Genomic DNA, 24,736 nt, shown 5'->3' with positions numbered 1-24,736 from the left:
AAGCGCTGCGATCTTAAGTTAATTATAACTCTAAAACTTTAAAACATATTTGCCTGATATTCTTCAAAAAAGTTCCATGAATCCTAACAAAAGTTTTGGTCAACGTTAATTTCAGTTTTCTGAAAATAAAAAATCATTATAAATTTGTATTAAAAATTCATTGAAATTCTATGAATACCGTTAGTTTCGTTATATAGTAGTGCATATGTTCTGAAATTTTTATTACAAGATTCCTATTACTGTAAAATTTATGGTGATTTGAGCACAAAAAATTCGTATTTTGCCATTTCAGAAAAAAGTAACATTTTCTTGATTATTTTGAAAACTAATAATGTCATCACATTCATTTGTGACTGAAAATATGCGCGATGAAATTTCCTGCTGGGATGTGTTATTAAAGAATTTTAATATAACATTAAAAAAATATGTTTTAGCGGCTTTCTAGAACGACAGCGTTTCTGGCATATCCCCTTTTGATGGCACGCAGTTCAAATGAAGTCCAACTTTAAAAATAGTAATTTTTGAAAATTGCGGCTACCTTCGCAGATTTACTAGTATCTGCCACATGAAGCGTCTCTCCTCAAGCGGCGCTGGCCTGATGGTAGCGTATCTGCTTGCTACCCCGCTGCTGTGGGGTTCGAATCTTTAGACTTTAATCTCTGATGGCTGTAATGGACAAACGTAAAAAAAAATTTATCAGAGAAGGTAGCCGCAATTTTCAAAAATTATTATTTCACTTACAAAAAAACCGTGACACTTGTCGAATGAAATTTGATAATCTTTTAAATTATGATCCGCGATCTCCATTCAAATTTGGACCCTAACACCTCCTCGTGTGAGACAAAATTTACACCATCTGTCCTGGTTTTTAGGAGACTCCAGAGTTAATTTCAGAAGATTACTGACGAGCCACTTTTACAAGCAAAATTATGAGTCGCTTTCGCAAGAATCGTTCTGAGGCAAAGGTGACTCAGCCTCCTCTGCCTTCTAGAAAAAATCTGAGCTACTTTTTTTTATCAGGGTAGTTACGAGCCAAAACTGACTACCCTGAGTTTTATAAGTAAACATCGTTCCAGTATATATTTCAAAGCATAATTTTTTATCCTTGTGTTTAATTCATAGTTGTGCTCTAAATCAACATGTTGCCAGTTCACTAATTTATCACTTTTATAAAAAGAAAATAAAAGCGTCTTATTAAGCCTAACGAGATTTGCACTGTTGATAGTGAAATTGCGATCTTGATTGCGGTAATTATGGTTGCAAATATTGATTGCAAGTGTCGAAAGTTTGATCACACTTTATAATATAGTTTAACCTATTCGCATTATTACTTTGAAAAATTGAATTTAAGTCGAGAAAGTAACCAGATTTTATTTCAGTTTGCATATTTGAGGAATTAATTCTTGGTCAGGTTACCTACTGACTTAAAAAATCAGTAAATAGCCGGGCATTAAAATAAAAACGAGAACATTGTGGAGTTATCCGGGCATACAAAAATTTGTATCTATTAACGAAGTTTACAAATTATCGACACAATAAATTTTTCAAGTGAAAATTTTCAAGCAAGTAATTTGATTATATGATGAAATTTATTTCAAAATTTTTCTAAATATTATTGACCAAAAATAAATTTAATTTTTAATAATTCTTTAAAAATAGCAAATATCTATTCGAAGAAGAACATACATTGTGGTTATTATTATTGTTAGAGTTTAGACCACCAAAGCTTCGAACGCTTGAGTATTCCTGTAAAATGGCGAGGACCGCAGCCACGCTATTGGACGATATGTCTGACTCCCTGATGCAGTTACTGTTCGTGAGCGCCTGGCACTTCCCCGCAATCGTGGGACAGTGATGAAGGATAATAGCTGTCTCATCATCCTTTCCCCGCAGGCAAGAGACAGGGCTTTATGTGAGCTCTATCTTATGTCTGCGATAGCCGAGGTTTCCATGTCCTATAAACATTTATTTTTGAACCTTGATTTCGTTTCTACCGAGCTTGGATATTTTTGCAGCTAAATTAGGGTTTAAATAAATACATGAGTTTTTTTCCAATCTGGCGCCAGTCGCCATCCTCCTACCCTTGTTATTTTCCTTGGTCAGACAACTATCGATTTCTTCAGTGACGAAACTACTGGACATTCCTATAACTGTTTCGAGACTAGTGATGCTTTCTCCTGCTGCTATAGTTTTTCTAGCATGTCCGAGATCTTATTGCTTCCCATCGCTAGGCAGGTGTTCTTCGCCATCAGCCTATTCCTCTCTCGTGTATAGGCTAACATTGTACTTTCTCTCGAAGTGCTGGCGAATGAGCGTTTTGTCCCTGAGCATGCTCTGGGTCAGCCTATTTGCGATATCAGTTAGGATCACCAATTTCCTCGAGATCCTGCCACGTTTACCATATGTAATCGTCAGGGTGCATACATAGTGCATACCAATGGGTTAGATATTGTGGTAAAGAAGCTTGAACCCTCTTGGTGCCCCTAATTCAGTGTAATCGTGCTTCCCCACTATTACCTTTTGATAAAGGTAATTTCTGTGGTTAGTTGGTTTTGCTGTCATATGGGAAGTAGACCGATTTCTTGAAAAGCCTTCCAACCTATCTAATATCCGTAATGATCACCATCAAATTTCTCGGAAATAGTTCTTGCAGCGGGCCAAAGTTGACTTTCTTCACCTATAACAAATACTAGCAAAGTATAACAAATACTAGCGCCCCCTGATTCTCTCATGGCATCTCGAACTAACCAAAGTTCCTAGATTACTGGAATGGAATTGAAGCTTCTAATATGTCCCCTAAGCGTTTACATTTTTTCTTGCACCTTCTTCCTTATTCCTTTACACACCCTCCACACACTTACTTGGTGGTTTTAGGGGGACCTACAGCTTAAAGTGGGTTCCGAACCACCAAGAGAAACAGCTTTAAGTACTTAGAGAAACCCTTTTTCTCCAGAGGCACCGGTCCCACGCCTCTCCCGAGATGAACAACTACCTTGCTAAGCTAGTGCTCACCGCATGGGCCGCCGAGGTTCTTTCAGAGTGCCAGGCGGAATTCGAATCCACAAGCCGATAAAGTGGGTCCAAAGCCTACACTTTAGTCTCCACGACCATCGTCCCACTTTGGATCGACATTGTAGACCTCAGCATTCTTTGTAGTAACGCAAGCACACCCACTTCAAGATCTGCACCTTCCCATGGCCAGACCGTAGACACTGTATTTCGCAGCAAACCTTTAGCCGCTAGGTCGACCAAAATATATTTAAAGACCTCTCTCCTGCAAAAAAATGTCTTGAATTCTTGTGATAGTGTGTAGGCAATCACCACCGTTAGGTAGCCAGTCCGGTGTAGTCCAGTCATCTGGTACTTTCACATGGTAAGTTTGGTGGCAGTCATTATTATCTCTTTAGTACTTCATTTAAGGGTGCATAATAGGACGTATAGAAAAAAGTTGTTTGCGCGAAGTTTTATAGCAATAAAAACTTACTTTTGGGAGTCAAAAACACTCCTATAAAGTTTCATACAAAAGAATTCCTTATGTTGACCATATAATGTGTAATATACGTTAATCCGAATGTTTCTGCAATATGTTGCAACAAAAATATATAAAGTATGTTAAATTAAAATAATTTGTATTGACTTGGAATTACAAGAAAATATTTCAAAGTAATATATTGCTTTTTATTTGACAATAAAATTGATTTTCAGTATACAAATTATCAGCAAAAATGGGTTGAGGCGATTGATTTCGTACTGACATAGTAAAAAATGATTGAAATATCTTTTACCCTACCTAAGTAACCTTGAAATTTCAAAAGATCGAAAAAAATCGACTCTTTCTCTATTTTCTTAGAATTATGGCAATTATTTCATATTTCTCTTTATTTCATAACAAAATTAATTTTCGGTATGTAAATGAAGTAAAAATGTTTTCGAGTGTACTTAGATTTACACTTGTACAGTAAGAAGGTTATCTAAATAATTTTATCTGGCCGAAATAACGTATAGAATTTAAAAAAACAGAATTAAATTCGCTACTTTCTTAAAGTTATATGACTTAATAACCATATGCCCATCATACAAGTATTATATATGTCTTAAAATATATTTTGAATAAAATCAAATAACGGAATAGTCAGAAAAAATATATAGTGGTTTGGTATAATGTCATTAAATTATCAAAGTATTACTATTATGCTGATTTCTGGCATTATTTTCAATTTGGACATCCTGTTTAATTTTTGAACCGAAGTCATTTGTAGTTTCAACAATGAGCAAAATCTAAAAAATTTTAATATTAGATGATATTTTGATGCATTCAAGGTCCGCTCCCTAACCCTCAGAATCAAAACAAACATGGTTTACTGCAATTTTTGAGTGCATTAAGGTTTCGTTTACATTTTACCAGTGCACCATGGCTCACCAGGCTTTTGTTGACATTTTGTTTCTCCTAACCGCTTTTTCAGAAAAAGAATTTAGTTCAGTTTTACCTGTCTAATCACGAGTATGTTACAAGAGAGCTAAAAACCTCGAATTTTAAACACCATTTCTTTTGCGCATTCAATTCAGTAAACATCGTGTGTGATTTGTTAGTGGTTTGAGTTTGAAAAATGGATTTCTTAAGAGAATGCCCAATCATTGGAAAATACAGAGAGTTAAGTAACCGGAGATTACCCACACTTTGATGTAATAAGATACTATTTTTTCGAATTCGAAAAAATTCGAACTGAAAAAGAACCTGAAGGATACGCAAGTTTTTCTCATATTACGCGTTTAGTTGTGAGAAGGCTGCAGGGTATATGAAATAAACCTTCCATCCCAATTCTTACAGAAGCAAGAATCGCAAAAATCGTTAAAATAGATCAAGATGGGTTAAAGAAATTAAAAAAGTCGCATGAAAGAGATAAATATAAATCTTGGTACAAAAGCAAATTAAATCTATTTCGTGCAAATAAATCAAAATTTTCTGATGTTGCGGCTTCTAAGCGTGATAATGCTTCATGCATTTGTGAGATAGATCTTTTTGAAGTGTTTCTCTTAGATCAGTGATCTACCAGGCAAATAAAAAATCATTTCCGTCTCTTCCGAAAATTGATTCGGAAAAATCAGATCATCATGAAGGACAATCAAAGCTTTTGATGAGTCATGTAGTTCAAGATCAAAATGAATAAGTTATCCAAAGAAAGCGTCAGAAGGTGCAAATTGAAGGTGAACGTTCTTACTGTTGCTCGATTATGGATGACAATGTAAAAGACGATTACCAGCCTGCCGAAGAAGACGTTAAGGATGCATGGATCTCTTATTGGAATAAATTTATAGATCAGACAAGATTAAACTGTCCAACATTTTCAAAATTCTGTGACAGATACGGCATCGGATATAGGTCTGCTGCTTTACTGGCTTCAGCAATTTCACACATTGTGAGTAAGTAAATTCCGGAAGTAAAAGGTTTAGTGTAATACAAGGGTAAGCTCTATCGGGAAAGAACAAAAACTCATCATCAACTTCGGAAAGAGCAGCACTTTTTGGCTTTAGAAATAACCGCTTTTTACTTTCATGGAAGAAAAGATGAAACAAAAGTAATAGATGAAACAAGTAAAGGAAAAACACAACAAAACGAGAAGAACATACTTTTTTCATTCAGAAACCAGGAAGTACTTATTTAGGACACATATCCTTATCTGCTTTAGATGCAAAAATGATTCCACATGATATCCTTCAGTTTTTCTTTTACAAAGAAATTAACACCCCCGATCCAGTTTGTGTAGGTTATGATAGCTGTCCTACGAACACTGGTAAACAAGCAGGTATAATTCTATTGCTAGAATTAGAATTGGGTAAACCGCTACAATAGAGTGTCTGTGAGCTTCATAGTAATGAGCTGCTATTCTAAGCTTTGTTTATAAAACTTGACGGAGGAACTTCTGGTCCTAACGATTTTTCTGGTACAATCCGAAAAAGCTTTTTGTGAAGAAATTCCGGTTGTAACCTTCGATGCTGTCGATAGTTCTAATTCTCCTGCAGTTGACAACCGTGATCTTAGTTCTGGTCAAAAGTACCTGCTTGATATATAAAGTGCTATGAAAGAAAGAGAGTGTTCGAAAGATCTTGTTCGAAAAAATTCATGGAAATTATCGCACACCAGATGGTTGAATAGGATAAGTTGAACTCTTCGAACTTAATTGGGACAGAGAGTCAATACTCGTATGATGGGCATATGATTGATAAGTCGTATAACTACAAGAAAATAGCGAAAAAATTTAATTCTGGGTTTTTTGTTATCCTCTACGTTATTCTGGCAGGATAAAAATTATTTAATTTACCTCCTCACTTTAAATGTGTAAATCTAAGCACACACGAAAACACTTTTACCTTATTTAGACACCGAAAATAATTGTGTTGTGAAATAAAGAGCAATAGATCACTTTTAGATACTTTCTTGTAATCCGAAATCAATAAGAATTATATTAATATCAACATTCCACAAATATTATTAATGTAAGATATTGTAAATACATTCTTCTTAAGGTATATCAGACATTTTATGGTCAGATAGTCGACAAAATTGTCGTAACTCTAAGAAAATAGCTAAAAAGTAGATGTTTTCAATATTTTGAAATTTCAAGTTCACTTAGGTAGGGTCCAAGATATTTGTATTATTTCTTGCTACGTGAGTTCAATCCCACTTGCTTCGAATTATTTTTTTCTAATAATTCATATAGCGAAAATTAATTTTATTTTAAAATAAAGAGCGATATATTGCTTTTAAACATTTTCTTGTCATTCAAAGTCAGTAGAAATTATTTTCATGTCAACATTCCTGATATATTATTGTTGCAACATGTTGCAAATACATTTCGATTAACGTATAACACACTTCAAAAATGAATCTATAATAATAGTGAAAAAGTCGACTTTTTTCGATTTTTTTCAACTTCAAAGTCAATTAGGGAGGGTAAAAAATATTTTAATGGAATTGTCGCTATACCTACGATGCGAAGACAAAAAATATTTTTTTATGAAACTTTAGGGACGTGTTTTTGAATCTCAAAAGAATTTCTTTATTGCTATTAGAACTTCGGTTCTCATTTTGAGACTGAATTTACAGAAGCCCAGAAGTCAGTTTTTGGTAAATGGCTCGTTTCGGGGTTGTCGGAGAAGAAAGTTCCTCTGAAATAAATACAAAAGGACTTAATTCTGCGCAATTAAAAAAAAGGTTCCTACTCCCAATAGGTCACTAATAGGCCACAGATATGCCTATTTTTGAGTCTTTTTCACTGAAAAAATCGACTTTCGGATTTTTTTAATTACTGGTATATACGTCTACTTTAATTCATCTGTTGATCATATTTAGATCTAGCCATAAGGATCCGAGCTACAGAGAAACAAAAAAAAAGTGAGTCAGGAGAGACCATTTATAATAATCCTATCATATATATCCATCCACATTACAGATGCAGGCCGAGGTCCATTTGACCCGATTTTCGATGGACCTAAGCGTACTACTCACCAACTACAAGGTGTTTCAGCTCCTAGAGGAGGATACGCTTCCGTTATGGTCAAAAAATAAATAAAGACATTGACAAGTTTTTCTTTGTAGAAAAACTGAGTTATTTCATAAATGTTTTTACATTTTGAGAAGATTTAAAAACATGTCAAAAATATTTTGAGTTTTAACATTTTTGAAAAAGTATATAGACCAGGCGATACGCAGTTTTGTTGAAAATAATTCTGACTAAAGAAGTTATGGTTTTCAAATGTCCTTCGGGTCAATATAAGGCATTGTTTCCGTTTTCTCCCTTCCTCAACCACTATGTATATTTTGGCAGTAGCGTATACTTTCAAAAAAAGGTAATTTATTCATAAATTGTTTTTTTATGGTTTGTTGCAAACCTTACGTTTACAAAAATTTAATTACATAGAAGTCCCCACAAAACACGCTCTATTCATTTTTTTCATATGGCCCATATTTCTCGAATAAAAGCCGGGCAATGTCCAACAATTTGCAAATAATATTAAATACTTGCACTTATACTAGCTCTGAAATGAAATTGGATAAATTTATGCAATAATTGTTGTTAAGGTCAATGCTAATAAATAAATAATACGCTAACAACTTATTTTTAAAGTTTATTAATAATTTTATCAATCGAATACATTTTTTCATTACATACGGTTTTCACAATTGCGAGCCTATGTATGTAAGTATTTAATACAACTTGCTTGAAAAATTTAGAGAATGGCTCAGTCTATAAAACGTAATTCAAAACAAAAATTACAAATGCAAAAATCGCGTGATCACCCGGATTGAAGTCTGGCACGGAGGGTTTCATTTCGGCGTGTCAAGACGGTATCATTTCCACCTTAAAATACCATCATCACATTTTGAGCCAAAAAATTCCCGATGATAGCTGCAGGGCATGCCATGCACACCTCAAGCATTTATTACACATAGTATCTAGTTGTCCAACTCATGCGGGAACAACCTACATCTAGAGGCACAATGCGGCACTAAGAGTGCTTTATTACTATCTCTGCTACTCTTACGGCATTAAACTTAATATCGCTCCTCTAAATGCTTCTAGGGAAATCGAGTCAATTGTCGAGAATGAGAAGAGCCGCATATACTAGAAATTTATATTCTCAACAATTGTTTCTGTTGCACACTCGAGATCTGACATGGTTCTTCTTGACTTCGAGAACCGAACCATGTTCGTAATCGTCTTTTCAGCACCAGCTGACAAAAACATCATAGCCAAGGAGAGCAAAAAGAAAGAGCCAAGCTTTCACTGGTTAGTAGCCTGAAAATCATCCCTGCTTGTGAAAGATATGCAAAACACTTGCGGGAAAAATGCAGAAGGCGGTCGTCGTTGGATCGCTCCGTGTCCTCAGGGTGAACGAGAGTTTTGCCGGATCGTCTTATTGATTCTGTTACAGACTGTAACCACCTATCTCACGGTCGTGAGACGTGGCTGTGGCTGAAATTTTACCGCGATTTCGCTGGGATCGGGTGCAGTTTTTCAGATTAGCACCTGCTCCTGGCGAAGTCCTGCGGTTGTCCTAATGACAAACTTTTAATTATATATATATATAGAGTAAGGCAAGTGGGACGATGGTCGCGGGGGCTAAAGTATAGGCTTTGGAACAACGCCTTCGGCCTGCAGGTTCGATTCCCGCCTCGCACTCTGGAAGAGTCTCGGCGGCCCATGCGGTGAACACTAGCCTAGCAAGGGAATTGTTCATCTCCGGAGAGTCGTTGGACCGGTACCTTTAGAGAAAAAGGTTTTCTCTAAGTACTTAAAACTGTTGCTCTTGGCGATTGGGAACCCACCTTAAACTTTAGGTCTCCCTTCCATTACCAAGTAAGTGTGTGGGGAGTGTGTAAAACAATAGAGAAGAAAGTCCCAGAAAAATGTACACCCTTAGGGGACACATTAGAAGCTTCCATTCCATTATAAAGTAAGGTCCAATTCATATAAGTTAGTGTTGCAAAATCGAATAAAAAACCTCGATGTAACATCGAATGAAACCATCGATGTATCCAGTCATTTTTAAATAACATCGATGCTTCGAAAAAAATAACGATGACTTAAAAATACCATTATTTTAATGTGAAATATGAAATATGTTATGTAAATAGATATTCTTATTGTTAAATATATGATATACAGATAGTAGGTAAGCGTTTATTTTTCTGCCTGCTGACCTTAAAAAATGAACTTTCTCATACTTCAATTTTTTACAGAGTCGTCTTACAACTAATTTTAAAACCTAATATCCATCCAAATCTTATCTCTAAGACTGCTTGCTCTCATAGCCTAGCCTTCGTCATTTTGGCTCGCAAGCATGACCCTATTTTCTTGCTTTGCCTCACATTACCAACTTCTGCCACCGCGGCCAATACTAAATAATCTACAACTTACAATATTTACATTTTCCTTATATCTACTTTCTCTCCTATTTACCATCTTTCCTCTTCCACTCCTCGTCTTCATTCCTTCTCTTTCTTTCTGACCTACCTAACACACCCTTCACGCATGCTACTACCTTTTTGCCCCCTTTCATGCATCACTACCTCCATGCTTATCCCAATCCTTTTTACCTCCTCGCGCTCCTCCAACCAATGCCCCACTCCTGCATCGCCCCTTCCACACAATTCATATATCCTCTTCCCCCTAGAATGCCAAAACGTAATAAAATCCTCTATGCATTCACACCTCATCCTCGCTATTAGCTCCTGATTTGCTTTCTCTTCTTTCTCGCACAAATATTCCATTTTCTTTCTTGGAATCTTCTTCACATAGTTTCTGTCAAATATTGACTTCAAACAAACTTTGCTCTTGTCAAACATACTCTCCTTCTCTTCTGCCTTCTTTCTCTTCCTTCCTCTTGCATTCTTCTCATTTCGTCCATCTACAGTCCATTTGTTCTAAAACACTTTTAACCTCTATCTTTCCATCTCTGGTCCTGTTCTCCTTCTCCCGCCAACACTCTCTTAGCAGGCCTTAGGGGGCCTACTGCCCCCCTTTTCCAAAAATTTCTCCTTATATACACACGCTCGACTCCCCTTTACAATCCCTAAGCCTGTTTTTCCTGTTTCCCTTCTAATAATAAGGTAAACCTAGTGTCCACATCACATGTCTCCCCTGTATCCTATTCACCTCCTCATTTTCCTTCCAATAATTTTATCCTCTTTCCAAAATTATCTGCGAGCAGCTTCTTTTTCAGCCCCCACACCTGCCTTATCACCACATTTGCCCCTCTCAATCTCTCTCTTATATGACTATCCACTCCCAGATTCCTCCGAAACAGGAAGCCCAGGTACACAAACTCTTTCAACTCCTGTACCGCCTTCCCTTCCACTTCCACTCACCCCCTTAATCCTTGTAGCAATGTGTTATCTGCATACGCGAGTGACCATATTCTACCTCCTCCTACCATAACAGCTCCTATCACTCCGGCCACTAGCTTACATTCCATCACCGCGAATAAAATGGCAAAAAAGCGTTGAATTAAGCGGAAACCCTTGCCTAAACCACCTATCTATTCAGAAACCCTCTGAAATTTATTCCCCTTTAAGATAAAAAAACGCGTACGCTTTCTAACCTTTCTTAGCTAATTCTCTATCCACCACAAGCTGCAAGACGTAAATATTATCGATAGTGCTCCACCCCTTTTTAAAGCATGCCTGCTTCTCCGACAATATTACGCCATATTCATAAGCGTAATCCCTCTACGATCAACCTCTACCTCTATCCTTTTGGGAATCCCTCCCCCTTCATACTTTTTTCACTTTCTCCTTCAGCCTCTCCCTTACCTCTTTTGTACTAAGCAGCTACGGTTCTTCTGCTTCCTTATCTCCTCGTCATTCAGCACCTCCCTATTTATCTCCCTCTTTCTTTTAATCTTCTCATCGCACATCCATGGATTTGAGCCTAGAAATTTTTCTTTAAAAATTCTGTTAATTTGCCACTCCTTATCTTCTCACTTATGCCCACCATACGTTTCCTAAATCTATTAATTATCTTCCACACGTCCCCGTCTGTATTACACTTCTCATCTTATCTTCCAGATCTTTCTCCTTTTCCTGCCCTTTTTGCTTACACATCAACCTTGTCGTCATTCTTGTACTCCATGTTCACCTTTCTTTTCATCATTTTACATTACCTATCCCACCGCGGCTTTATCATTGCTTGCTTTTTCTTTCTAAATGCCTTATTTTGCACACACCCTTTCATTTTCTCTTTCAGATTATCCCATTTATCTTTCACTGACTCGCCTTTAAAGCTTACTATCCCAACTGCTCCTAATACTACTCTATCGCCACCGTTATGCATGCCACCCTCTCCCCTAAAGACCCTTCTTCTCCACCTTGCCTTCCGGCACGCTTCTTTTATCGACAATCCTAATGGTTGATGGTCTGATTATACCCTCCCTTTCACTGCAAATTTTTCTGTCTCCTTGCGTATTTATGACCACATAGTATGTCACCAATACCCCCTACTTACTCACATACGTCTATTCTACCTCTTCGTCCCCTGTTACCACACCATTTGCAACCGCCCAGCCTCTGTCTCTCTTCCTGTAGATAACCCTTCCCTTTCCATGCTCGCATTTAAGTCCCCTTCTAGTACCAACACACCCTCTTCCCTTTCGCTTAGCAAGTCTTTAAATCGTTCCCTCATCCTTTCCATTCCGTCCCTATTGTAAACTGACACAAACTTGCACTTAATCCCTCCTATCATCACTGACTCATTTTCTCCTCTACACCTCTTCCGTCAGCATCTTTGTCCTCCAGTAAATACCTAACCCCTGCTATAATTCTCTTGATAACCATCCTTTTCTTCTTTACTTTGGCCGTCACCTGGCGCCTTTACCGATAGCCCTCTGGCAGCCTTGACTATATTCCCTCCCATTCTTTTCTCTCTGTCCACGTCTCTACCAGTTTCACAATGTCAAATTCCTGGATATACCTCTAGAAATCCTCATCTTCTTCCTTTACCCCTGCTACGTTCTTGGACAGCACATTCACAGTTTCACCTTCATGCTTCATCCCGACCTCCTTACTTCCTAAAACAGTTGCACGACCGCCACTTCATTCTCCTTCTTTCCTTTCAGCCTAACTTTACATACCTGGCCTTAACCCTTCCTATGCTTTGTAGAAGCCTTTTCTTTTTTCTCTATTCTCACCTGCATTGCCCTTACCCTTTCTCAAGCTGCTACCTTCTCCTTTTCACTTCTATGCTCTCCCACTTTCTCTTCAATTATGTGCTTTACCCTCTCCCAGATCCCTTTCTGCTCAACCTCCGTCCTGCCACCTACTTCTATGCCTGAGCTTTGAAAAAAAAATTTTAATTTCTGTTTTCTTTTCCTATTTGAAAAATTAATTAATCTGAATATATTGGTTCAGAATCAACCACTAAATTCAGATCCTGGGCACTATGATCTATTTTCCTAAATCATCCTATTTTTCTGCCATTAATTTTATATTTTTTTGCCTTCTCAAATTGATATTCACTGCAATTTCACGTATATTGTATTGAACAATTTTATTTTTGAATAAAATCGTGGTTATTATCCAAATATAAGGTTCCCAGAAAGATGAACATAATAAATTAAGAAGTCAGCCTTGTTTTGTTCCACCATGTTGTAAGACGACGTAATGGTTGGCTAATTTGAAAATTTATTAACCATCCGAAAGAAAGCATCGATGTTTGAATCGATGGATATCAAGAAAAATATAGATCATCGCAAGAAAAATATCGATAGTTCCGATGTATCCGGATCGATGTTTCAACACTAATACGAGTCATACCATAGAGTGCGAAAAAGATGCTCTTATTTTATTATAACGTCTTGCTCGCACTTATGTTTCCTTTTGACCAGAATGAATTTTCCCTTACAGTATATATAAGTAATAAATGTTTGTAAATTTGTGAGGTTTACCATAAAAACTTTAATCTGACTGATTAATTTAGAAGTTTTCTTTTTTTAATCCTACGATCCTTTAGGTTGACAGAAAAGATAATGGCATTGAGAAAAGCTCTCAGAGTTGTGTGAATGTAATTCTCGACGGCGTTTAGAAATTATCTGGACTCGGGTGCGCTCTGGTGCTGCTGGTCTACATTCTTGTTGATATATTAATAATCCGTTAATATCTTGTGTCCAGTATCACGGAAAGAAATAATCGGCTAATTGCTCCTTTTTTGTGAGATAATTATTTCATCCTTATAAGTACTCGCTAGCTTAATTACAATAAGAGAGGAACGGGACCCTTATATGTTGCTAATATCTCATTCAAAGAAAAGTGTTATTTCTGTCGGTTTGCCAAAACAAGAAATCAATCTATTCTGTAAATTTTATCATTGACTGATCTGAAATACTTGCATCCATAGGCTCGCAATTGTGAAACTCGTATATACTGAAAAAATTTACTCCATTTATAAAATTATTTATAAACAATAAAAATAAATTATTAATGTATAATTTATTTATTAACATTAATTTTACCGATAATAAGTGCCTAAATTTATACAATGTCATTTCAGAACTAGTATAAGTGCAAGTTTTCAATATTTTTCAGAAATTTTTTGACTTTGCCCGGCTATTATTCGAGAAATATGGGCTTATATAGGAGTTATATATAAAAAACCGTCTTTCGAAAGTTTACGCTACTGTCAAAAGATATGCAGAGGTTTGAGAAGGGTGATAACAAAAAAGGTTCCTCATTGTGGCCCAAAGAACATTTTAAGACCGTGATTCCTGTTGTCGGCATTAATGTCAAAAATGACCTTTTTTGCTATAATGTAGAAGGTCTTAAAGTTTTAAAGGGATTGGATTCTAAAATAACGTGGAACTTGAATAGGCTTCAGTAACCTAAAACAGACTATAGGTTATTTTTGTTATTTAAAAAACCTTTCGTGACTAATTAAAAAAGTAATCTTTTTTTTTTTGGTAGTAAATTAATTTTCATGTTAGAAAATTCTTCTATCTGTATAAATTTAACTTTTCTGTTAAAAATTTATATTTATTGGTTAAAAAAATAAACTATTTTTTAGAAAATTCTCCTGTGTTGGTAAAAATTTGATCTATATCAAACACTATATATACTAATTATTTTTTAATTAATAATTGCAATTGCAACGTAGCTAAATTAAAATTAAATAAATCGCCTTGTTTAAATTTCGTTGATATTATGATTTACTGAATATTTAAATTTTATTATGTTTCAAGTAAAAAGATAAAATCGTAATTTCTGGGAGCTTAGCTTTACCCAAATTTTCTGAATAGATTCCGATTTTCACTTTATGATCAGCATCATCGGCTTGATTAGTCGTTTTTTATTCAAAAGGTGGTACAGTGACACGTCCATTGTTCCTTTGAATTTTATTGCGACTGTTGCTCAAACGTACGGTGGTCGATCGTTTGGCTACACTGACGTAACAATAGTTACCGACCTACGCTAAAGGCAACGTCCGAGGCAAAATCAAACAATACAGTGAATGCTGCAATTAAAAAAGCGTAGTATCAATTTTTTCTATAAAAGATTCAATTTGATTTTGCAAATTTCGAGTGCGATTGATTAGGGTGGTATAAAAACTCAACTTTCGATTTTTGTTGATCGTTCCCCCCTCATTTGCTTGTTTTTTTTCAGAGAAAGAAATTACGAATTTTTTCTAATCAGTGAACATCAACCCGTGCTTTCGGGCTTTTGAAATTAACATGGGTTTTTAAATGGGAAACGCTCTGTTTTTGTACAATTGGAAAAATCTGAACTTGTTATTAACGCTTTGTAAATTAAAGTTTGGTCACCTCTGAAAAAACATTGGAGGACAATCCCCGCTGAATAGCATTTAATTTTTACGCCCCCAACCCCCTTATCATATGCCTGAAGATTGCCGCAAAAAATCCAAGACATCAGTTTCATGCGAAATTCATGCGAAGGACAATATGTTTTTTTAACTTTTTACACATAAATTATTTATATTTGATAAGCTACATTTTTCCAATATTTCTTATTAATTTTTGATTCTTTCTAACAATTAATATTTGTTGGAACAATTGTTCTTGCCTTCATAATGTCAGAAAAAGTTATTGTTTTTCAGAATAAATAATACCGTTAAATAATTTCCAAAATAACATTTCTAACTTGACTTATTTGGTAACTATTTAAACGGTGCGTCCCCTGTTGATCGGAAAATGTTTTTTTATGGAGCTAATCACACAACTAACGAATGTTAAAACTAATGTTTTTTGTTCAGGATATTTGAAAATTTCTTAAACCATTTTTATTTGTTAAAACTATGGTTTAACCCTGAGATTCGTGAAAAGAATTATTTTCTGCAACTAAAGTCGTAGGTAAAGAATGTTAAGAATGATATTGTTCATGAATTTTTTCAAAAATCGATCTCATCCCAATAAATCCACAGGTTAATGTTGACAGATTTGAAAAAATATAGGATTTCTTTTTCCGGAAAATAAACAAATTAGGGAGGGGGGGGTCAGTCACCAAAAATCGAAAGTCTAATTTCGACAGATATAACTTTGGACCACCAGAACGATTGATTATTAAATATGGTAACTGAGTTATATTTCTACTTATCAAAAGTGAGCTATTCAACATTGAATTCAGGTCAAATTGGTAAATAATAATCCAGTGAATGAACATTTTCCAATAAAGTGCAGATTCACATTATTATAATAATAAAAAGTTGTTAGCATACAAAGATATAACAATGCTAAACATTTGCGCCTGCAATATTTGTACGAAAGTTAATTTCTAACAACTATTCCATTTTCATTTACGTCTCGAGGTTTTTGATGCTATAAAATTTCATATCCTACATAGTTTTTCCACAAAATGGAATTTTTTATTTTCCATTATTTTTTGTGCTATCAAAATTTGAAATTTCGTTTTTTTGTAAAGAATCCAAAAATTGGTTATGATAATCTTGTAGGGCTTTCAAACAGAAATGTTTTTCTTTTCTTGACTTTTTTTCATATCGTGCGTTTTTCGGCATCAAATTTTGATTTTCGGTCGATTAAAAAAATTTTGAAAACGCTATAACTCTGAGAATTTTATTTTTATCGAAAAAGGTCATAAAGATCAATTGTTTGTTCTTTTTAATGATATAAATATCCGTACATAGAATTTTCAGATTCAGAAAAAAGTAGTCTCAAAAATTTTCAAAATGCGCTCACTTTTTGAATTTTTATCAAAAACGACTGGTTCACGAACTCGCATTTTCTTATAGGACCTAAAAATAATGTGCAAAAGATTAATTTGATTCGTTCATTTTTTCAAGGGTTATCGTGTTTACGGACGGACAGACAGACAGACGCAATCGTGAAAACCTGATTTTCGGATTCAGGGGGTCTCGAAATGTGGATATCCTTTGAAAAAGTGTGATGTCAAATTTCCGACAATTCTAATACTTTCTCAATCATAAATGATGAGAATGTAAAAATTTTGAATGTTATTTTTTGCCATTGAAACAAAAACCACGCGTTCCATAGAACATTGTTACAAAAAAATGTGTAGATCTTTTCTGAATGAACAATTGTTTTCTATCCATTTTTTTCACATCTCGCATAGTTTTATCGAAAAATGCAATGTTTTATTTTTAAAAGCATTTTTTAAATTAAAACGAACGCTTTATATAAAAAAAATGTTCCAAAGTGTGTGCCAAAGCAAAACGCGTGCCAAAACAATTTTTAACCAACATTATTAGGCTTGAAGAATCAAATACACAGTCAATTTGAATCATTATCAAAAATATAGTCCTTATATGTATGCATCCTATGAAATATAAACATTTTGTAATGATCCTAATTTTATATTACAATTAAAAAACTACGTTACACCAAAACCATAATCTTGGGCGTAGCACGCGTGATTGTTATCTTGGGAAATAAACATTTATTTTTAATCAATTTAAGTGTATTCCTTCTTTAAATAAAGGTAAATTTAATATAAAATTATAGAAAGTTTTTCAAATTACAAACCTATCAGTTTTCAGCGTTTCCCATATTCGGATGCCTTTTATTTGACCTTTCTAGGTAATATAATATTTTATATCTGATTGCTTAAGACAAAAATGGATGTATGTTCACAGGAGTTGCAAAGAAGGCTAGATCAAACCCTGGGTAAACCAGGAAGTTACCTGGCAGGCATCGACCGGGCAGGCAACATTAAACCTATGACAATTGGCGCACGCCTCTACCGCGTGGAACAGCAGGTAAATTTTTATCCAACTGTTTCTCTCCTGTCGATATTTTTTGCATCGCATCGAGATGAAAATGGCAAAATAATAAAAACTACATTCGGAAATAACCTGGAATCCATTAGCAACTGAAATTACCAGGAAATAGCTGAACTAAAGAGGGACTTTTCAAATGTCACAGACAGTAGTAATTATTATTCTTTTTTTTAACTCATCTCATTTGCTGGTCTCTGTTTCATTTGCGAACGGGTCAATTCTGAAAACATTTCACTGTTCCAAAAATATTTTTTATTAGAATCTTCAGAATTAAAGGGTAGCGCAGCTAAACGAATCAACCCACATTCAGTCGAAAGTGGGATAATTAGTTAGAAAATTATAAACAATTCGAATACGAATTCTCATAAAAGAAATTTTTTTAACTAGTTTTTTTTACTAAAATACCGAGTCTAAAGACAAAGCGAGTCCATGAATTAGAATCAGGAAGTGAAATATTTATCTTGCGTCAGCTTTTTGATAACATTGAAGTCTGACGCGTTTTTTTTCACTTTGTTTTTTTGAATTTTTCGGATTTTGTAAATTTTAATTTCTTAAGGATGAATTCTCTTTAGTGGAAAAAATTACTTTTGAATGTTTTTGAACATTAATAATAAAAGAGACAATTTCATTTTTAATTGTTTTAATACACATTGGAAAAGATTCCTGTTCTCAACATTTTGCTACATCGACATATAGTACTGGGCCGTTGGCTGCGGCTGTCCGAAGTAGACTAGGGGATAAAATGAAAGAAAGCCAATCTGTCCTTTTCTGAGTCTAAGAATTAGTTCTACTCATTTCCTAGTCCACTTCCGACAGCCGCGGCTAGCCGTGCCAGCGGTCCAGTATGTACATATTTGTCGATTTTTTGTTAGCAGATTATATAATTTGTCAACTTTCTGACATATTTAAAGAAGTGAGAAAAATTTAATTGTAGAGAAAAACTCACAATATCTCAGTTTTAGAAATGTATAGACTGTATGTAACGATTAAAAAATTGTCATTGTCGGTAACCCAAAAAATTATCGTTTCCGGTCAATTTTAAGCAAAATTTGGATTTTCGAAGATTTGAAAGAAAATTGTTAACTTTGAAAAAAATATTTCAAGGTTTAAAAATAATGAAATTGTATGATATTACGAAATATAGAAGGAATTTAAATAAGGGTAAGAGATAATAAAAGTTTTTAAATAATACAAAAATCATTTTATTTAAATCAAAATGCACATTTTTGAATATTTCGAACCAAAAATTTAGGAGGTCCGGGACACCCTGTGCAGAAATTTCGAAAGGGCTCTATTGGGGCTCTATCGGGTTCGAGTACACTTTCCTATTTTTGTTGGAAATTTATCTGTTTCAGTTAAGTTTATTTGCGAGAATAAAAAATTTTATTTTTTGCATCAAAGATTCATATTTTCGTATTTAATTCAACTATTTTTATTACAACTTTTTTTTTAACTTGGTGGAAATATCAGCTACCACACTTTGTTTAAAATTTATTTTTTCATCGAAGATTCATGCAATTTTTTTATGGCTCCCAATGACTCCTTATATGATCCTGTATGATTATTTACACTAAAAATATTTTTAAAAAATTTAGAAACAAAAAATACTTTCATTAAGATTATTGATTTCATAGTTACGAGTTCCATTTTATAAATAAAAAAAATGTGCAGCGGTCAGGGAAAATGAAAAATGAAAATTTAGAATATTTAAATCAAATAAAAATCAAACTTAAATCCCCTTTTGAATGATAAATTGATCAGGGATTAATTAAATTAAAAATTAATATAAAATTAATTAAAATTTTATCATAGCAACCCTCATTGATTCGTTTTGCTGCTCGCTACACTTCACTTGGCAAGTATTTTCAAATTTGGTTCCCATTTACTTTTTTAACTATTTTTAATCCATTTTGTTTAGAATATATTTTATCTTCATATTTAGTACAATTCGGCTTATTCCATAATGAATTTTAATTAGTATAATTCATCCTTGATCTTTGTATTTCATTCCCTGGATTTCACAAGACGCAAAAGGCTATTAGGATCCTAATCCCGGCAGGGTTTACACGGATGACATTAAATATCCTGAATTCTATTCAACACCAGTGAAGATTCTAGAAAGTTTTGTCATTTGAAAGTCTCGAATCGATCTCACATAAAGGATCAAGATTCGACTGATCGGCTTTAGCTTTGTAGAAAATTCGAGTAATAGAGAAATTATTAAATGGACTCGTACGCAAATATATTACTTTTTCAGTTGCGGTCTCGCCTTATCTAGAAAGAGGGAATTATTAGCTATCACAAATGCAGAAAGATTTGCTTAAAATAAATTCACTCTCTTGAACTGAACCAGTGAAGTTGTCACTGGCTGAATGAGTATTTTGAATTATAACTGGTGAGCCAGTAATTTTCCGACTTTGATTGTATCAGCCAGGTATCAGCCAGGTATCAGCTCAACTAAAATAGCGTTACTAAATATACCAGTGACGCCAAAAGAAGGATTCAACCAGTGATATAGCGCTTCACGCAACCGGGTGCTTGCTGGTCTTTTTTTCTCGAGCGAAAATGAACTTTATTGCATACTAGTCTTTGGGTTATAAATATTTAGGGACTGGCTGCAATAAGCAGGGAACGTAACATCTTTCCCTTGAAAGCCGAATTGCCCCTGAACATTTGAGTTTGTGTTTAAGCAGCGCGAGACGAAGATGTAATTACGGACCTTCCCAACACCTATTACAATTTCAAACCGATTCTCATTTATTTTTGTGAGGGTAAAGTGCGGTTTTATAAGATAATCTTGCAGTTTCGCACAGCAAAAATTAATTTTCGACCAAAGCTAAAACCAATTTTAAACGAATATTTAAAATTTCATCCCAAGAGATAAATATTCAATCAAAAAAGTAAATTTTGAATTAAGAAGTTCAACTTTTAACCAAGTAGTCCAATTAAAATAAAAAGAGATGAATTTTTTTTTTTAAATTTTCAATTTCCAACCTAACAGATGAATTTTCCACCAAGAAGATTTCGAAAAAGAATGTATTTCACCATGAAAGACGGCTTTTCAAATCAAATTTCCAAATAGTTCTATTTTCTACCAAAATGATGAATCCGAAACTAAAAAATATTTGAACTGCATATCAAAAATATATTAATTTAACCAAGAAATAAGATTTTTGAACAATACAGGTGAATTCTGAACAAAAACAGAATAATTTTCCATTAAATATTTTCACTTTTACCCAAAAAGGATGAATTTCTTACTAGGAGGATTAATTTTTCAGCAATAAGAGAAAGTTGCATACGAGATACATGAATATTTAATCAAATAGTTAAATCTGTAGCTATAAAAAATAAATTTTCAATCAATTAGAAGTATCAGGTTTGGAAAAGAAAATGAATACTTACATTTTCCAGTGCAATAAATTAATTCCAAAATAAAAAAAATAAACTTTCAACAAAACGGTTAACTTGGTAATTAAATGATGCATCTCTAAAGAAACAAAATTTTACCCACGAGTTCAGTATTCAACCAAATAGTTGAATTATCATCGAAAAAGGTTATTTTTTAAACAAGACGATAAATTTTCTTCCAAAAAAGACGAAGTTTCCACAAAATAAATATATTGGTAACCAAGTAGTTCAATTTTCCGCCGAAATTACACTTCTTTAACTAAAAAAGACAAAGCGAAATATAAATTATCCAGAAGATAGGTGAATTCTGAACCAAAAGAAAAATTATTCTTCCACCAAAAAGACGAATGTTCAACAAACGAAATAATCAGACGCAATAGTTGAATTAAAGAAAAAAATAATTTTCAGCCTAGAGGAAGATTTTTTAAACAAAATATATGAATTTCCAATTATATATGATATAATGTACGAACTTTTAATCAAATTCTTGAATTTATGACTAAAAATATCAATTTTCAACAAAAAGTGGAATAAATCTCTAGCTAAAAAAATTAATACTTGACCAAAAATGAAATTAATTTTCAACAAAATAGTTACATCTTTAATAAAAAATTGAATTTTTAACATACTAGTTCAACTTTCAACAGATCAATTGAATTTTGTCTATTTAATTACACGAGATGAATTACAAACATATTAATTTCATCGAAAATTCGTCTTTTTAGGCAGAAACTTCATCTTCTTTTTTTAATTATCTTTATGTTTGATAAACCATTTTGATGAAAGTTAATTTTTTTGTTTAGGAATCAATTATTTCAATGGAAAATGTATTAATTTTCTCGTTCAAAATTAATATTTATAATTAATTGTAAATTGATCTTTTATAGTTGAGGTTTAAATATTTGATTAAATATTCATGTATTTCGTATACAACTTTTCTTTACTGTTCAAAATTAATTCTCCTGGTAAGAAATTCATCCTTTTTAGTTAAAAGTAAAAATATTGGATGGAAAGTTAATCTGGTTTTTTTTTAGAATTCACATCAATTGTTAAAAAATCTTATTTCTTGGTCATATTAATCTATTTTTGATATGAAATTAAAACATTTTTTATTTGCGTATTCATCATTTTGTTAGAAAGTCTAATTATTTTATTGTAAATTGAATTTTTTGTTGAAAATTCATATTTTCAGGTTGAAATTGGAACTATTTTGTCGAAAATTTGTATTTTTTATTTAAAAATTGAAATAGTTGGTAGTAAGTTAACTGTTTCTTTTTAAAAAATCGTATTTTCTAGTCGAAAATTAAAAAAAAAATTGTTTGACAAGTCGTATTTCATGGTGTAATAAATTCTTTTTTGAAATCTTCGTGGTGAAAAAATCCAGCTGTTTCGTCGAAAATTTTAATATTTTATTTAAAAGTCATATATTTTGCTCGAAAATAGAAATACTTTGTTAAGAGTTTAACTTCTTTATTCAAAAATTTTTCTTTTTTATGAAGATTCATGTCTTGGGTTGAAAATGTAAATATTTATTTAATTTTTGTTTATTCCTCTATTTTCCCAGTTCTATGAAAATTTGGAATTGTGAACTTTGATATTGAAATCTCATTAGAAACGTGACAAAACGCAGAATGAAGGTGGGGGATTAAAAATATACCAAATCAGGAAACCTAGTTTATAAGCGATCCCTCAATTATCCTTAAAATCATAATAATGAGATTTTAATTTTCATATAAAAATGTAGATTCCTCTTACCACCGACATCTAGCGACACCTTAACTTTCAAGGGTTCAAGTCTGTCCTAAAGTTACTAAATTAAAAAATGTTCTATTTCAGCTGGCAGTAATGGACAAGAAACTAGACCAACTGGTCCACGTAGTAAACGCGCTGGCTCAAAAATTACAAATTCCTCTTAGAAGCGTCGAAGACGACGTATAGCGAAAATCTACCGCCGACTTCGCACTTCCAGCGACACCCATACATTTTTTTATTCCACAGTTAAGCATAACAAACGTTATACCAGAAATGCTCAGCGGAAGTCGGTGAACAATAAATCCTGAAGATCAAATTATTTTTTTGATTTTAATCTTCACGCTTTTTTTCGACGAAGATAGAAAATAGAAGATAGAAGATACTTCGAATGAATTTGCGAAAACCATTTCCGAAAATAAATTGTACAAGGTATGGAAAATATAGATTCCAAATTGTGATAAGCCAAATATTAATAGATCCTTATAAGAAATATAAGAAAATATACATGTGAGAGATGGGAAAAAATTAGGATCTTATGATCTTATTAAGTTTTAGAGTGAATTATAAAATAATAGGAAAATCCTAATTACTTAATAATTTATTCATAACTCACATTTATTAAATTTTTCCTATTCTCAAAGATAATTTAAGGGTAAGTGGTATAGCTTTAACAATACGATGTTACTTACCGGCCGAGCAAGTCTATGCTCCATGTTGAATTTAAGGTTCTGTTCTATGCATAGTTACCATCGGTCGGTAATGCAGATATTTATCATCGGCCGACAAGTGACATCGTACTGTCATTGCTATAATACTACTATCGTAATAAAGCGTTTATAAAGCACATCTTCTGTATCCGGTGCTCTTTCATCCATGAATTCCCCACAGGGGAGTGGGCTTCGCCTGATTCCTGTTGAATTTCCAAGTTTTCATGCATCGATTTAATTCGAGAATTTTTCTACTAATTTTACGGAAATTCTTTGAAAAATTGGAAACTTCAAAATACTGAAAATAAGAACGCAAATTCATTATGTACATCGGCATAAAAATAATTAATTAAGGATGAAATTTGAATATTCGTGCATGTAATTCAATAATGTTAATATGAGTATCAAACGTTTCATCTATCGAAATTAGAGAGCAAATAAAATGTTGTCATTTTGACAAGAAAACAAGATTTAAGTCGAGAAATCCCAATGAAAAAATGCCAATTTCAGAAACCAGTCCAATATCATAATACTTTTGATCAAAAATATGACCGATTTCCAATTTTATAAACTAAAATTATATTGATTTAAAAACGTTTTTTTGCAAAATATTTTAAATAAAATTGAATATTCTCTAAATTTAGATATATTAAATTATACGGACTTAAATTAGTCATTGTTTTTAATTTTAAGACTTGACTTTTATAAATAATTAAATTCTAAAATCGTAACGTTTTTTGATTTATTTTGTGGGTATTCATTTAAAATGTTTAAAGCTTAATATTAAAACTGTGAGTCTTTAATTTAAATTTCTAAATCCTCAGGTTTTTGAAAAATTTTCAACGAAGTGAGTTTGCTTTTAATTTTGTGTTACGAAAACATAAAACCTAATGATTTTACATATTTTCGCATTCAACTTTTTTTTTAATTTTTGGTATTTGGAATTATTTTGGATAATTCTATTAAAGCGTTTCAAATTTTTTATTTTCAATGTTTCAGATTGAATTTTTTCTTAATTCGACATGAAATATTTCAATGCATATTTTTCAATTTCAAACGTGTGAAAAGTAAAATTATTTGATGCTGTGCTTTGAAATTTTAAAAATGTAA

General features: G+C 33.2%; 1 protein-coding gene across 1 annotated transcript in view; it reads left to right on the top strand.

Moving 5' to 3' along the window:
- Positions 1-23,384, top strand: part of LOC117173443 (potassium voltage-gated channel subfamily KQT member 1-like) — a 302,430-nt gene extending 279,046 nt beyond the window's left edge. The window contains exons 13-14 of the mRNA XM_033362018.1: positions 17,613-17,735; positions 23,004-23,384. Of these exons, the coding sequence (XP_033217909.1) occupies positions 17,613-17,735; positions 23,004-23,105 (225 nt within the window). The 3' untranslated portion in view covers positions 23,106-23,384. The remainder of the gene's footprint in view (positions 1-17,612; positions 17,736-23,003) is intronic.
- The last annotated feature ends 1,352 nt before the right edge of the window (positions 23,385-24,736 follow it).

The sequence above is a fragment of the Belonocnema kinseyi genome, chromosome 5 (assembly GCF_010883055.1).
Source record: "Belonocnema kinseyi isolate 2016_QV_RU_SX_M_011 chromosome 5, B_treatae_v1, whole genome shotgun sequence".
NCBI lineage: Eukaryota > Metazoa > Arthropoda > Insecta > Hymenoptera > Cynipidae > Belonocnema > Belonocnema kinseyi.
Note: the sequence above shows the minus strand (reverse complement) of the source record. Positions and strands in the feature narration are given on the sequence as shown.